This window comes from Schistocerca americana, chromosome 2, assembly GCF_021461395.2.
Source record: "Schistocerca americana isolate TAMUIC-IGC-003095 chromosome 2, iqSchAmer2.1, whole genome shotgun sequence".
NCBI classification, from domain to species: Eukaryota; Metazoa; Arthropoda; class Insecta; order Orthoptera; family Acrididae; genus Schistocerca; species Schistocerca americana.
The window spans coordinates 981,756,022-981,773,264 of NC_060120.1; the positions used below are offsets into that span (position 1 = coordinate 981,756,022).

The 17,243-nt window shown below is 36.8% G+C and overlaps 1 protein-coding gene across 1 annotated transcript in view; it reads left to right on the plus strand.

Annotated features, from left to right (window-relative positions):
• Nucleotides 1-17,243, plus strand: part of LOC124596260 (farnesol dehydrogenase-like) — a 140,623-nt gene that overhangs the window by 101,043 nt on the left and 22,337 nt on the right. Inside the window, exon 4 of the mRNA XM_047135334.1 lies at nucleotides 13,241-13,370. Coding sequence (XP_046991290.1) covers nucleotides 13,241-13,370 — 130 coding nt within the window. The remainder of the gene's footprint in view (nucleotides 1-13,240; nucleotides 13,371-17,243) is intronic.

A 17,243-nucleotide genomic window follows, 5' to 3' on the forward strand; every position in this document is an offset into this window, starting at 1 on the left:
ATTGTTTGTCTCTGTATTTTGCTCTGTGGAATTCAAACATGTGTGTTTTGTATTGGAAGTCATCAAGCCTATGTTAAGGACAGTGGAAATTAAAATGTTCTGCATTGCCTATCCTGCTCATAGTTGGCCAGTTTGAAAAATAGAAACAACTCACAATTAATACTGGGTGGGGTTATTTATGATCAGGAGAATAAGAGCTCATAAGAAAATTTTCACTCTTTATTGCCTATTAGCTAATAACTTTTCTTTTGTGTGACATATAATTAAATATAGAAAACATAAAATTAGTAAAGACAAGAGACAGCCAAAACAGTACACATTTCTTCAATCTTTAGGTCCCAGCATTTTTTTCTCTCTAATCTTGCTACAGCTTTAGATAATGTGCTTTTCTTTCTGTTAATGAATCTATTAACTCATCAAAGCACATCAAACGTTTTGCTACATGAAAAATCAAAATGTCGTTGTCTTATACTGAAAAAGCTGTTGATATGGATAGTACTTAAGACTGGTGTGGTTTCTTAATCTGATTACATCTATTTTATCACTGTCTGCTGCATAAAACAAAGTAGGCCTTTCTAATATTGCAGCAGTTATAACACACACAAATGAGTGAGACTGTTTTGGCACAAATGATCACTTTTATCTACCTCATTTACATAAATAACATGAAAGAATATAATTTATGAATTACTAATATCAAATGCATATTAGGTCTACTACAAGAAAAAAGTTTTATGTTAGGAAATAGTTTCAAATTTCATTCATATGCTCCAGTTTCTCAAGCATGAGATCGAAAGGTAGTAGTAGTACAAAATTTTTATATAAATTTGGAATCATCATATTCTTCCATATAATTTGTGTGATGTCCCCATTTTTTCTCCTTCCTCATTCTAACAGACAATCATGTCATCACTAATTCTGTAACTATTCCTGCCATTGTTAAAAGTTATTCTGTAGTTGATTTTGGTAACCCTGCCAGAATCACTGGTTTATTTAACCCACATTTATTCTCCAGTTAGGCATTATTACAAGTTCTTACAATGCATTTTCTGCACTATTCCAAGAATAAAACTTAAGCAGCTGCTAACTGGTGACTGTACAACTGGGCCTTAGTAGTGTAGTGGTTTGGCAAAAATTTTCTGTTAACAGTTCATTTTCTTGGATACACTGAGAAGACAATAAGTAATCTTTCTCACCTGTTAGTCCTGTTAGTCATTTATTTCCACTCTGGTAGTCTGAATCTACAAATTCAATAATAATTATAATAATGCTTATCATTCATACACCAAATCAACCACATAAGCAAGCAGCAATTGGCAGTCAACCATTCAGGTTTATTTGGCTCAGCTTGTATAGGCCTGTCTCATTTTGTCTGTGGAAAAGTTTTTTATTTCTAGATGTGATGGGAATTTCCCTGGCAGATATATGATGTACACTATGCACACATTTAAAAATCAACTTATGATTAGAATATGTTCAAAATGTTCAAAAACCAACAGGGATGCATTTGCAAATCATGTGAATAATCGATAGACCGACACGTGCTGGAAACGAGGTGCTTTGCGAAACAAGGTTTTCAAGAATATGAATTTGGCACCCCCTGAAATTGCTGCCAAGGGCAGATACCTCAGTTTACCCCCCACCCCCCACCCCCCCTCCAGTATTTGGCCTGTATAGAATACACCGACAGGATAAATTTTCTTGTTTATCTCTCTTATAACTTCATTTGTGAGATCTTGTATAGCTTTGTTCCTGGAGAAGCCAGTCTGAGAGGTAGTTAACAAGTCCTGCTCAGTTAAATAAGCTAATATTCTGTCATGGACCTCTTATCCAACACCTTTGAAAAGATTGCAAGGTGTGGCATAGCTTTGTGGTTAGAGGTGGTTTGCTAAACCCCAGTTTTATAGATGGGTATTACTCTTTGGTAATGAAGTTTCAAATCTTTATTACAGGTAGCCCTTGGAATCTGGTAGAGCTCTCTCTTCTCTGACAAGATAGTTTAATTCAGGAAGTTATCCACCCCTTATCCTTACTTCTGTTCAGTTTTGCTCTTTTTTATCTTAGGGGAAATCGGGACACAAAATACTGTAGGAATGTGTTTAAGAAAAGATAAAATTTAATGTCAACACCAACTGGTTTATAAATTTCTCCCCAGAATTCTTCCTTCAATTTTTGTGTAAACACTGTGATCAAGGCATTGTTTGTTATTCTGTGATACAATATGTTCCTTGTATAGTCTGAATGTAACTTATCAGTATATTTTTTGTTAACATTTGACCATCTAGGTCAGATTGACTGTTGATTTTACAGATAAAACACTGCAGATAGTTGGCTCTAAAAACAAATTGTCAGTAGGTGTTTCGTTATGTACTTAAATGCTACCAGGGAATTTCATTGTAGAAATAATCCAAAACTGAGCATTAACAACTATAGGTGCCTTTGGTCAGTAACATCTGAAAGAAAATCAATGTTAAAGTCTCCACAAACAATAACTCTCCAGTTAAGTCCACTTATCCTTAATAAAACTGTTTCCAGCTGTTTTATGAAGCGTAAAATAATTCCCACTTGTTCACTAGTAACTGTTCAACACAACATTCATTAAGTTGAAGTGTTAACTCCATTTTTTGCATATGAAGCCACCGTTCTTTTTCTTTTTTGTTGGAGAAAAGCTAATTGAAATGTGTTTGGCTGTCAAAAGGGCAGTGCACGATCCTTCAATGACTATCATCACATGATACTGTTGAGTGGTCTGTCACAAAACCCAAAGAAACTCTGCTCAAATGTAAAGGCTAATAATGGTCCCACAGTTAGTATCATGGATGAGACAAGAACTGAAACTGAGGGTAGCAAAGCACAAGCAGAAATCCATAACTCCATTTTCAAATGTTCCTTTACGAAGTAGAAGTACCCCAGTTTAATCCTCGTACCACCAAAAAGATGAGTGAAATAAGTATTAATGGTACTGGGAAAAATACTGGAATCAAAAACTGAACAAATCTCCAAGGCCTGATGGAATCCCTATCAGAATCTATACTGTATTTTCACCTTAGTTAGCCTCTATTTAATTATAATCTGCCATAGATCCCTCAAATGAAAAACTGTGCCCAGTAGTTGGTAGAAAGCACAGGTCACACCAGATTACAAAAGGGGAAGCAGAAGTGATCCACAAAATTACCATGTAATATTCTTAACATCAGTCTTAGAATGTGTTCTCAGCTCAAACAGAATGACTTCCTCCATGTCAGCTAGCATGAATTCTGAAGACATCAATCACATGGAACCCAACTTGCACTTTTCTCAAATGACGTAAAGGACTGGGGCAGTCAGCTAAGTAGAGTATTTCTCATTTTCCAAAAAGCATTTGATTCAGTGCCACAACTATATTTATCATCAAAATTACAATCTGATAGGTTATCAAGTGAAATCTGTGACTGGATTGAGGATTTTTTGATAGGGAGGCTGCACCAAGTTATCTCAAATGGAGAATCATTGATAGAAACAGAAGCACCTTTGGGTGTGCCCCAGGGATGTGTGTTGGAGCCCTTGTTGTTCATGTTGAATATTAATGATCTTGCAGACAATATTATTAGTAACCTTAAACTTTTCACAAATGATGCAGTTATCTGTAATGAAGTACTGTCTGAAAGATGGTGCACAAATATTCAGTCAATTAGCTAGTAAGTTTCATGTAGTGTACTGCAGTGTCTGTGTTTTATGATATAGTCCAAAGCAGTGTTCCTCCAGACAAGCATGTATGTCCATAGGAACAGACACTGTGTTGACAATAAACAGTGACATTTCAGTGGAGAAATGATTCATAAATTGTGATTAGGGTTCTGCTTCAGCTGTAGAATGTTTCAAAACAAATGAAAACTTGTCGTGAGTGGTTGCCTTAATCACGTTGACTATCCAAGTATGCTTCTAGGAGGGGAAAATAACTTCCATTTGCACTGGTGCTCACATGCCCTAGTCCTCGCGCTATACTACTGTGATTCCTTCACAGGTTGAGATACCTTTTTTTGATCATCACGTTGCCCTGCTATGGCATGAAATACTGTATTGTAGTGCAATGTCTTTGTTGTACTATATAGTACAAAGCAATGCTCCTTCAGATATGCAGTCATATAGTACAACACAGTCACTACACTAAAATACAGTATTTCATCCCATAGAAGAGCTATGTGACTATCAAAAAACAGTGTCTCAGTCTGTGTGGGAATCGCAGTAGTGTAGTGCAAGCCCTAGGAAATTTAGACACCTGGACAAATGGAAGTTTGGACTACTCCTGGAAGGATGCTCAGATAGCAGAAATATTTAAGGGGACTGATCATGACAAACGGGAAAGCTGAGTTCCAGTTCCGGTCCTTCACTAATTTTCATTTGTTCTGAAATATTCCACAGCTGAAGTGGGACCTTAATCACAATTTGTGAATCATTCCTTAAGTTAGTTTCATGTTCCATGGATCATTTGCATGATAAATCATAATGATGTGAAATGATTCACTCCTACCCACCACCTTTTGCACACTATGTTAATAGAAATTCTTCTACAGAATATAAAGAGTTGTCAAGGAGAAACTGGACAGGCAGACTCCCAAAGAGAGCTTCAGACTATCCCAAAATAGTGTACTTACAAAGTTTCAAGAAGTGGAAGTGGCTTTAAATGATGGGTCAGGGAATATACTATGACCCCTTACATGTTGCGCCCTCAGGGGTTGTAAGGACAAGATTAATTACAGCGTGCATGGAGGTAATGAAACAGTCATTCTTTCTGCACTCCATATGTGAATGGATCAGGAAAAATTTCTAATAACTGGTGTAGTGGCCTCAGCCATTCACTTCACAGTGATATGCTGATTATAGGTGCAGATATAAATCTCCATTTGTATGATATTAGCTTGCATCCATCAAGGTGAATCTGTTAATTTTTGGCAATTTTCAAGTGATTGATTGATTGATTTATTGATCCATTTTCATCTACAGCTGCACAATGTGCTAGAGATATTTGGATTTTTATGTTAATATCAACAGTTTTACATATAATATACCTTTGTACATAATAACATGTTAATATATCAATTAATGATGAATACTTAAATAAATGTTGTTACACTATATACAGAGAGATAAAATACAAATGTTCTTCTGTATGAGACTACATTGGGTTAACATAGAAAAATTTAGTTTTGTAAATATTCATTTACTGTGTAAAAGCAGTGGTCAACCAAGTACGACTTCAATTTAGATCTGAAGTGACCAATGTTTTGTATGTATTTAATGGTATCTGGTAAGGCATTGTATAGTTTGATACTAGGATGGATAAGGCCGTTTTGAAATAACTTTGTGTTGGCACTTTGAACATGTACATCCAATTTTTGTCTTGTATCATAGCTGTGTATTGTGTGATTTTGAGTGATGAGTGGTCTTTTTGTATGTAAGTTTTGCTTTAAATACATTATATTTTGAAATATTTACATGCAAGAAAGTGGCAGGGTCATCCTTTTTTGAAACAATAGTCTACATGATTTGTGATTATCTACCCCTTCCATTATTCTCATAATTCTTTTTAATTTTTAATGTTTTGATGGCATCTCCAGAATTTCCCCAGAACATAATCCCATACTGGTGGTGAGTGTGTACAACTGCATGTTCACACATGCACAACCAGTTGCTGAAATTCCATCCATCATTTCATTTTCTTGAAGACATGTCAGAATTTCATCCATTTTATTTATGTAGCTACTGATATTTTGATGAAAGATACTACATGAGTTTTCTTTAATAACCTTGGCATTGTGTAAGCCGCATTATTTGGTTGTGCTATTAGCTGTTACCTCTATAAGTATATTTATCCTGTCAATTTTCTTCCAAATGACTTAACCCCAAAATAAAGGCCAAAAGGACACACTGAAAATCATAAGGATAAAATAGACATAATTTTTCCATATTGGATTATTTTAGCAAGTAGCCTCTAGAGGCAGTAGGGTAGATCATTTGGAGGAAGTTGTGGGTGCAGGGGCTAGCAGAGATAGAGACCAGAAGGATTGAGGAAACAAAGGATGTGTTGCAAGAATAACACTCTTATAGATAGTTAAAAAAAGGTGAAGTAGCCATTGAAATTGAGCTTGATGGGCTCTGCAGCATGTTCCACCATTAGGTGGTCAATTCTACTCTTGGCCACAGGGTGGCAGTGGCCACTAATTTTGGTGGACAGGTGGCTAGTGGACACACTCAAATAAAATGCTGTGCAGTGGTGGTATATGACGTGGCTGCTTTTACAGGTGGCCCTGCCTGTGACGGTTTGGGATAAGCCTGTGACAGAACGAAAGAAGGGTGTGCTGGGTGAACTGGACACCTGAGTCTTCCACAGGATTATGATCACTGTGGCAAGGGTTTGGGAGTGGAATAGCAGTGAACCAGAATGTTGTGTAGGTTGGGTGGTCAGTCAAATACCACTTTAAGAGGGAGTGAGAAATATTGTGGGTTGGATGTGCCTCGTTTCTATGCATGGCAATGAATAGTAAAAGCCTTGGCAAAGGATATGGTTTGATTGCTCCAATCATGGATGATATTGGATGATGAGGGTGTGACCAGTTTGTTGTTGGTGTGGGTATTTTAGGGATGTGTGAGGATATGATGTGGGAAATCTGTTTGTGGACTAGATTTATGGAATAGTGCCTGTCTGTGATGGCCTTTGTGAGACCTTCAGCATATTGAGTAATGGAGTTCCCATCTGCTGACACTCTGCACATTGGTGGCGAGTCTGTATAGCAGACATTGTCTTGGGGTGGAAGGGATGGCAGCTGCCAAAATGCAGGTAATGTTGATGACTAGTGGGCTTGGCATGGCCAAAGATGTGGATGGAGCCATCAGAGAGGTGGAGATCAATGTCCAGGAAGTTGACATGTTGAGCTGAGGAGGACCAGGCAGGCCAAATAGGTGAGATGGTTTTGAAGCTGTGGAGGAATGAGACTAGGTGTTTTAGCCGTGGGTCTAGATAATGAAGATATCACCAGTGAACATAAACTAGATAAGGTGTCTGTAATTTTGGAAGGTAAGAAAAGTTTCCTCCAGATGGCCTATAAATAGATTGGCTTAGGAGGATCCCATGAAGAGGTCCATGGCTGTGCTGCAGACTTGCCTACATATCGTAGTCTCAAAGGAGAAGCAGTATTGTGTGAGGATGTAATTTGTTAGATGTATAAGGAATGCCATGACCATCTGCATGACACTCTTCTATGCCACTCTGCTTAAGAGACATTTAGAGGAAACCTTCCTAGCCTCCCAAAATCTCAGGCACCTTGTCTGGTTCAGGTTCATTGATGATACAAGGGGGTGCAAAAAAAAAAGAAAAAAAATACATTGCTGTGTCCAGAGCTTGTGTAGTACTCATTTCCGCCACTAGGCATGCACAGCACAACTCATATCCAGTTTAGTGCTGCCTGTGTCTTTTCAGTGACTGTTTTTGCTACCACTATTTTGTTCTTGTTTCGTTTTTTATGGCAGGTTTAAGTGAACAACATGCAACTGTGAAATTTTGTTTTCTGCTCAGTAAAAATGCTGCCGAAACTGTTTTAATGTTGAAAACAAATAACACTATGGGAAAAACCCAAGTGTATCAGTGGTTTGCTTGATTTAAAAATGGTGACATGTTGATTTGTGACAAATCTCTTTCTTGACGTCCATTAACTATCCAAATCAACGAAAATATTGAAAAATTCAACAGCTTGTGCTCATAGACCATTGACAGACAATTGATCAATTGTCAGAGACTAGTGGGTTATGTTGGAGCTTGGTTCAGTGAATTTTAATGGAAGATGAAAAGGGTTGCTGCCAAGTTTGCTCCTCAGATTGTAACTGACAATCAAAAGTAGCATTGAGTTGAAACATGTGTGGCACCCCCACACTCCAACCGCGTGCTGATATTGTCGACGCCATAGAGCTGCTACTCCCACAGCTCTCGCAGTGGAGTTGAGACACGATGCACGATGACGTAGGTCCCTGTTGGTGAACGGGAGACAGAAATGCGAACTCGTATGATGGATGCTTCTTCTGATTTAAGATTGAATGATTCATTGCCCGGATATGCAGTAGTTGTTAAATCTTATCTCATCCGCATCGTGCACACCACCAATTGCGAGGAAACATTGTAATTATCAGTCTTCTTGTACATTGTTGGCTCATTGCTATGGAGTTGTTGAACCTGTATGAAGTGAGATCCACAGATACTCTTTGATCAAGTCTCAGTGAACCTGCACCGTAATTTAAAAAGAATGTTCAAAAGTTCTCTTTTCAATTCATGAAGTAGGTATTTTGACATTCAGATTAAGTTGTCCCTGCTGAACAGTCATTGGTTAACTATCATTGATCAAATCACTTAATAATGTAGTCCACACTTGATATTTCACTTGGAAAGAACAGTTTATTGTTCCTTGGCCACTAAATACTTTATAACTTTCACACCACATGCACACGCAGTTGGTTGGTAAAGTCCATTCTATTAAAATTAAATTTCTTGACAATTATGACAACTTGATTCTTCAGCGTAATTGTATTATCTTTGTGAAGTCGTGTAATTGTGTCCCACTCAAGACTAATTGAGTGTAGTTCTTTGATATACTATCCACTCTTCTTTTAGTTCCAACTATTTGAAAGTCAAGTCCAATATTCACTAGTTTCGTCAATAAAGTTCAGTTTACCCATTATGCACAATTCAACGCGTCTATCAGTTCCTGTCTCTGCTTAGAAAATCAGTTTCCAAAGTTTGTGAATCACGTCATGCAAGAAACACTTCTGAACGCAAAACAATCTCGTCATGTTCCATACTCTCAATAACTAAGACAAGAATTGTTCTCACACGTCTTTACAGGACGAGAGCCAGCAAGTGACTTCTTCTGTGAAAGAGTTTTGTAGGCGCATTGAATTTCTTTGTTGCGCTTACAACTCTCTTCCACATAAAAGTTATCTCTGACTAACATCACCTTGGACTTAGCTTTCAAGAAATTAATTGCAATTATCACTTGGATATTTGTTCATTAATTAAATCTGAGGTTTCTTCCTCCTCTTTTCATAACAAAAACTCTCAGTGATGTATAATGTTGTTGTCATCAAAACTTCTTGGTGTTAGCTTATCGGCAAAGATGTCGTATTTGACAAGGTATTTTGTATTATGATATTCTGCCTTAATTGACTTTAAGGGGGTCGTTGGGGTGTTATACACATCATGCTTTGAAACAACAGCTTGAAACTGATTCAGATTTTGTGTCAAAGGCCATAACTGGTGAAGAGTCATGGTACTGCAGTTATGACCCAGAAACAAATCAGCAGTCAAGCCATTGGAGGATGTCATCATCAAACACTCCAAAAAAGTCATTTGCTCTTTTGATGCCAGGGGCATAGTTCATTTAGAGTTTGTTCCTCAGGTCCGACTGTCTATCAAATCTTTTACTTGGAAGTTTTAAGAAGATTGCACAAGAGTGTTTGTCAAAAAAGGCCTGATTTGTGGCAGACGGGGTCTAGTTCTTCTGCCATGACAATGCACCTGCACACACAGCCATCTCTGCTAGACAGTTTTTGGCCAAAAATGGCATTGTTCTGCTCCCCACTCATCTCTCTTGCCTGACCTGGCTCTGTGTGACTTTTTCTATTTCCATGCATTAAAAGGGGCAGGAAAGGACACTGATTTGACAACAATGGAGAAGTCAAGAAAGAAATGAGGGATGAGCTGTCAGCCATTTCTAAAGATGACTGCAAAAAATGTTTCAGACAGTGCAAGCACTGGTGGGACAAATTTATTAGTTGTAATTGAGAGTATTTTGAAGGGGTAAGATTGTTTGTGAACAATTTGAAAATAAATAGCTTTTTAAAAATAATTTCAACTTTTTTTGTAGTAACCCCTGTATCTTCATGATCTGGACCCATGACCAAGATATTCTACCTGTATATCTTTTTTTTACTTTCTCTGTGTAGAGCTCCTGATAAATGCCAAAGTAATGTCTATTGCTGTTGTATATAGTAACTGTACAAGTAAATCTAATGAATCAGTATTTGGTTCTTTATTACTGGGGACAAAATTTACTGTCCTGTGAGAAAGTAAGCATTGAATAACATTATTAGGTTTGTGGTGTCTGTTCTTCTGGACATTTCCAAAAGGAGAGAGACCATTAAATTGTGTTTGCCTGGAATGTTTTATTTAGACACCTGTTGATATCTGTACTTTATCCCTGCTACCTTCTGAATCACAGCATTATCAGAAGTTGCCTCTAAATATACAAATGATGTGTACATGGGTTTGCCTTTCTTCAGCCTATCTTATAAGATAAGTCATAGTGTGACTATTGTCTTCTCTGTTCCTACATTTCTCTTGAACCCAGATTGATTTTCTCTTAAGTCAGTTTCTATTTCTTTTCAACCTTCTGTAAATAATTTGACAGAAAATTGCACAACTTTGAACTGGTTCATATTTCTAATTCATTTTAAAGATCCATTTAAACAAGTAATAAAAGGAGTCTACATGGAAAAGACTACATATTCAGTCAATGAATATATCTCAACTGCAAAGTTTTGGAAGAAGGTGTACATTATAATAAAATGGAAAGAAAGTCATTGTTTAATGTTCTGTCAATGATGAGGTAATTAGAGAAGAAAAATTACCTTGGATTATCGAAGTAAATTGGCCCTGTCATTTTAAAACAAGCTATCCTGACATTAGCCCTAAACAGGTTGCAAAAAACACACAAAACCTAAATCTGGATTGCTGGACAGGGATTTGAACCACCATGTAAGACCAGTGTCTTAACCACTATGTCTTCTCTCCCAGTTTCATTGCAATAAATCTGAAATATGTACAAAGATTGTATAGTAGATTTTAAAGTGTGTGCTAGTGCATTGTGTTGTATTAAAAAATGTTAAATTATGTAAAATCTGATTATAATTAAATATGTCTACATAAAGTTCTGGCGTTACTACCGCATTGAAGTACATAGTAAAAATTAATAATTTTAGAATAGTTAACTTGGCAAGGAGAGTTTTAGAACACAAAAGCTGAATCACATCATTGCACATGAGTAATGAGAGTAGCAATGTTAATAAATAAAACTGAGATACTTATCATTGGTAGCAAGACAGACTGGTTCAGAAATTTAGAAGAGATAACAAGAGACTGATTTGTACTTTACTATGTAAGGTGAAAAATCATACAGCAGCTTGCACCAAGGCAGTCCAAAAAGAAAAAAAAAGGCAAAATTCTTGTGGCCTCTGCCACTTATGATTTTATAGTCCTAAACAATAACTACTTTTTATTCTATATTGCTGTATCAGTCACAGTTGATTTACTTACTCACAGACTATTTCATCAGATATTTTTATACTTTGCTTGACAAAAACAGTGAAGCACTCAGAAGGTAAGGAGTAGACAAAATGAAACCCTCTTAGGTTGAGAGGGTATGTGACATTGATGTATTGATTATGACATCAGATCAAAGTGAACTTGGGAGTTCAAGCTCACTTGTCAATAAGACTTGCACCTTCTTGGGCCTGAATGATACACTGAATCAGTTGGGAAGAGTGTCATAAAGGAGTTGTACTCTTGTGAGGTAAGCTGGCTTGCAACTGCAGCAATTGTTCCTTGGTATTCTGGATATTAGCAGTGGGATGGAATTGATGTCCAAGCTGGTCCCACACATGTTATATCAGGGAAAGATCTGGGGATCTTGCTGGTTCAACATCAAGCAGACAGTTCATAGAGGCACATGCCATGTGTAAATGAGCATTGCCCTGTTGAAAAATGGCACCATGGTACTATCACATGAGAAATAACACATGAGGATACAGGATGTCCATGTTGTACTGTTGACTACCAAAGTTCCAGCAATGATTACTAGCAATAACTGCAAGTCATACTCAATTGCTTCCCAACCCACGAATTCAAGAGTAACGCCACTGTGAGTCTCCAAATTATTGGAGCAATGGGACCTCTCACCAGGTCATCACCAAGCTTGCTGATGATGGTCTCCTGGGTTAGTGCAGAAGCATGATTCATTGCTGAACAAAATGCAATACCATTCATCAGCAGTCCATGCTTCCCAGTCACAGCACCAATCTAAATGCAGCTGCCTGTGTTATGGTGTTAACGGCAGCCTAAGCATTGGACAGTAATTTGCTAGTCCAACTGCTGCTAGTCTGTGACCAGTGGTGCAGGATGACACAGAACTTTGATTGGAATCCATTATTTGTTATTGGGTGAAAGACACACATGTGAATGAGTTACAATGTGCTTGGTGCACAGTGTGGCAATCTTCCTTTGTGAAGGTCAGACATCCGTGACTCGTATCTTGACAATGAGTATGCTTGCCATCATTTTCTCATGCAGTCCAATATTGAGCCATTGACACATACAAAAGCCTCACAATTTGACCAGCCAGCCAATTGGAGACCTATAGTGATGCCCCTTTCAAAATCTGTCAAATTCCAGTAATGTTATCTCACACAAGTATGTGAATCTCCATGTGATCAACACCTGACACTGTTCAGGTCCCTTATATGCCCTACCAGGCTTGGTAACAACACTAAACACTAACAACACTAAGCTCTTGGAGGTCATTCTACCTGTCATGGAGAATTACAACTCTAACATTTTGTGACCATTTCATTTTATTAATGTAAATACATGGTTTGCTTTTCTGTAAATTTTATTACAGTTGATGCAATAATTTTTATACTTTTCAAAGGCTTCACAGTTCTTGTAAAATGTTATAGTTTCTATGTTGTAACAATAAAGTGCCACAACCTTGCTTATTTACGCTTCTTTACATGTTATTAATTTTGGAGATTAAGAAATTTAATTATAAATGGGTCATAATCCTTTAATTGGCAACAAAAATGTCAACTATTTACTGAAAACCATATGGCAATCCACAATGGCAAAATACAGAAAAAAAACACAAATCAAGAAATGCTTTTGTACTGGGTTGTCCACTAATTATTTGTATTGAATACTACATTACAACATGGGTTAGGCAGTTAAAATTCGGAGCATATTTATAAAATTGTAAAATGAAAATATATACTTGTACCTGATCGATAGATGTAAATATGATGCTGTTAATTAACCAAGTTAATCTCATGCAAGTACGTAAATATCAGTATTGTTATTAGCAATGTTTGTTGCTGTATCCTTCTGAGATATACAGTTTATCATTTTTGGTTTTGTGTGACCTTGTTTTGTTTTATTACTTTTCAGTGTTGCTGGCATTTTGCCTCCAAGTTCCTCAAGTATAAGCATGTATGCTGCCAGCAAGCATGCAGTTCAGGTATTGACAGAGGGTCTCAGAAAGGACTTGCTTGAGAAGAAATCTGGAATCAGGGTTACGGTATGGTGTTTTATTCACTGATCAGTACCAAGATTAACAAACATATTTCTTTTTTGGTGTTATGAATATTTTGATTCTATTACAACTACAATTATTATAGTCCACCTGCTTAGCTGGTTGGTAACATGCTTACCTCCCATGCAGCGGGCCCAGCCAGGTTGGAGATTTTCTCTGCTCGTGGAGTGGGTGTTGTGTTGTCCTCATTATCACTTCAACCTCATCACTGGCACGTGAGTCATCCAATGTGGCGTCGACTGAAGTAAGACTCGCACTCAGAGGCGAACTTCCCCGGATGGGGCCTCCCGGCCAGCAATGCCATACAATCATTTCATTTAATTTCCTATTACTATGTAGAATATTATATTGTGATATAGTTTGAAAGTATTAAATCTAAATCAAATGTAGATTTTTAAACACTAAACACTGGTCCAAACAATCTAGATATCCTGATCTGAGAGAAGTGAGAGACTGGACACTTTTGAAGTATAACATGGACAGAGTAAAGCATTGTACAACTGGTCACCACAGTTATCCATTGGCCAGTGTATTTTGAGTGTTGTTATTGCTATCTTTGTTCTCTACAGCATGGCACAAATATCTCCAGATACAGAAGTCCAACAGTGTAATATTTTTCTAAGTCATTTAAACTGAATCCATATTTGGTTCCTATGAAGAGGACACATTCAGTTTCTTTCTCCATCCTTTTATTGGTGGAGATGAGGGCCAGGTGGGCCGCGAGTGTTTGTGCTGTGGCCTGTAGTTACCTCTCACTCACAGTCCATTGCAATAGGTGGGAGAATATGTCTTAAATTGGTGAGCTTTCAGCGTAGCAACAGGGTGCAGAATACCAACCCATATGGAGTGCAATTGTCTTTTGAATATGGCATGTATGAATGCACAGCCAATATGTCCCATTATCAACTCATTACAATAAAAACCAAAAACTTTCAGAATAGAATGTGGGGATGAAGATAAAACCAGTTGATGCTGTGTACTGTTCTTTGTTGTGTCACACATTTGTGTTTATCTGTCACCATTTGATGTTAACTCTTATGTTACTGGTCTCACAGGTAGCTGTCATTGCCTGTTGACTGGCTAAAATATATGTTTTTTTGGAAATTATAACTCGTGTGTACAAATATGTAGTTGTAAAAACAAAGATGAGGTGACTTACCGAACAAAAGCGCTGGCAGGTCGATAGACACACAAACAAACACAAACACACACACAAAATTCAAGCTTTCGCAACAAACTGTTGCCTCATCAGGAAAGAGGGAAGGAGAGGGAAAGACGAAAGGATGTGGGTTTTAAGGGAGAGGGTAAGGAGTCATTCCAATCCCGGGAGCGGAAAGACTTACCTTAGGGGGAAAAAAGGACAGGTATACACTCGCACACACGCACATATCCATCCACACATACAGACACAAGCAGACATATTTGGTCTTTAAATATGTCTGCTTGTGTCTGTATGTGTGGATGGATATGTGCGTGTGTGCGAGTGTATACCTGTCCTTTTTTCCCCCTAAGGTAAGTCTTTCCGCTCCCGGGATTGGAATGACTCCTTACCCTCTCCCTTAAAACCCACATCCTTTCGTCTTTCCCTCTCCTTCCCTCTTTCCTGATGAGGCAACAGTTTGTTGCGAAAGCTTGAATTTTGTGTGTGTGTTTGTGTTTGTTTGTGTGTCTATCGACCTGCCAGCGCTTTTGTTCGGTAAGTCACCTCATCTTTGTTTTTATATATATTTTTTCCCACGTGGAATGTTTCCTTCCATTATACAAATATGTAGTTGGAATTTCAAGATTTTTAGGTCAGTTGGACTTTCTACTTTAAATACAGATGTTTTGGTATTACTAGTGTTAAATCTGATTACACATATGAAACTTCAATTTAGCAGATTCATTGCAGAAAAAAATTGAAAAAGTATTCTAGTATTCAAATACATGAACAATTTACATCTAAAGAAATGCACAAAACACAAGATTGAGGCAAAATTTATTGTTCATAGTGGATTACAATGAGATGCAATTGGCATTTGGAGGGATGTGCAGTCCAAGGTTACATTCACTGGACTCATATGCTCCAATACATTTCTCGATTTATTTATTTAGCATCCATGTCATCATATAAATGAATGGCACTTGGCATAAACAGAAATAAAAAAATGTGGAATTTACAAAATGAAACTGCCTACAAGATATACCAGCAAATTTACTATTTATTTGCTTACGAATGGTGTGTAGTGATTTGTTTACCAGTAATTACTACATATAGAATAAGTAGTGATATAAAAAGTAAAGTATTATTGTATAAACTGAAACATATTTAGATAGAAACTTCTCACAGGATTTATCACACAACTGCATTTCGTATTTTGGAGATTAGTCCATAAACTCATTTTCTTGATGTTCAAGACACTCATTTACTGAGAAGTGATATTTTACAATTAAAAATTTTCTAAGTTTTAATTTAAAATGTATATCAGCCAAGTCTTTAATATATTGAGGCAGTGAATTGTTGAGCTTAATACCCATATAGCTTACATGCTTCTGAGTGTTTGCTTTTTTTATTTGTTCTGTATGGAGATCATTCCTGTTCCTTGCATTATAGTTGTGACAGTCAGCATTTATGGGGAGTTTGCTTAGATTTGCTTTAGTTAAGACACTTATTTAAATGTGTAGAATGATGGCAGAGTAAATATTCCTAATTTCTTGAAAAGAGGCCTGCAGTGAACTTGTATAGGAGTGTGGGTAATTATTTGAACATCCCATTTTTGTAAGATAAAATTTTCTTTTAAATTATAATTCTGATCTGGCCCAAAATGCTATTCCATATGAGGCAACAGAATGAAAATATCCAGAGTATGCCATTCTGATGACTTCTAACAAGCAGACATTTGCAATAACTTTCAGTGCAAAGTAGGCAGATTTAAGTCCGTGTGTAATGAATCTTACATGGTGTTTTCAATTCATAACTTCATCTATACACATTCCTAAAAGTTTTGCAAATTGCACTCTCTCTATTAGTCTTTCATCCAGTTTCTAAATTAGTTGCTACATCCCTAATCATTTTACCAAGTTTTATATAATTTTTTTTCTTTGTATTCAGTGTTTATTTATTTGCACTGAGCCAAGTCTCAATACCTTTTAGTATTTTGTGAACAGTGGAATGTAATGAGTTTTTTTAAAATCACTCGCTTAGACTTGTGTCATCCGTGTATAATACAATTTCAGCTGTATCATATTGTAACTTTAAATCGTTCACATAGGTCTATATGAAAAAGAGTAATGGCCCTAAGATGCTGCCTGGGGTTCTCCTAAAACAACTTCTTTTGCTTTTGAATCTAACCTTTTTTTAATTTGAATTAACAGTGGTGTGGTGTACAATCTCAGATCTGTTTCTGAGATATGACTGAAACCAACTGGCTTATCAATGAGAATTTCATGGCAGAGACTTTAGACATGTCTAAATTGATTCCTACTACACTTTTGTTTTTAGTCTATAACTGCAGTTTCTCTTCTGAATTTTACTAGCAAACTGTGTTACTTATAATTTTGAATGTTATTATTGTCTAAGTAACTAGTGCCTCTCAATTTCGTCTGTTTCTCTAATATTTTGGAGAAAACAGAAAAAAGTGATATGAGACAGTATTTTCTATTTCATGTCTATCTCCATTTTTAAATAGTGGTCCCACATCTGAGACTTGTAGCTGCTGAGGAAACACACCTTCACTGAAGGATGAATTTGCAATATATGCTTAAGGTTTTGCAATCTGAAACTGCACTGCTGCCATTTCTGGTTTTAAGCTCCTGTTCATCTTAATTATTTCCTGGAAAATCCAGGATGTAATAATAACTATATTATGAAAAGGATAG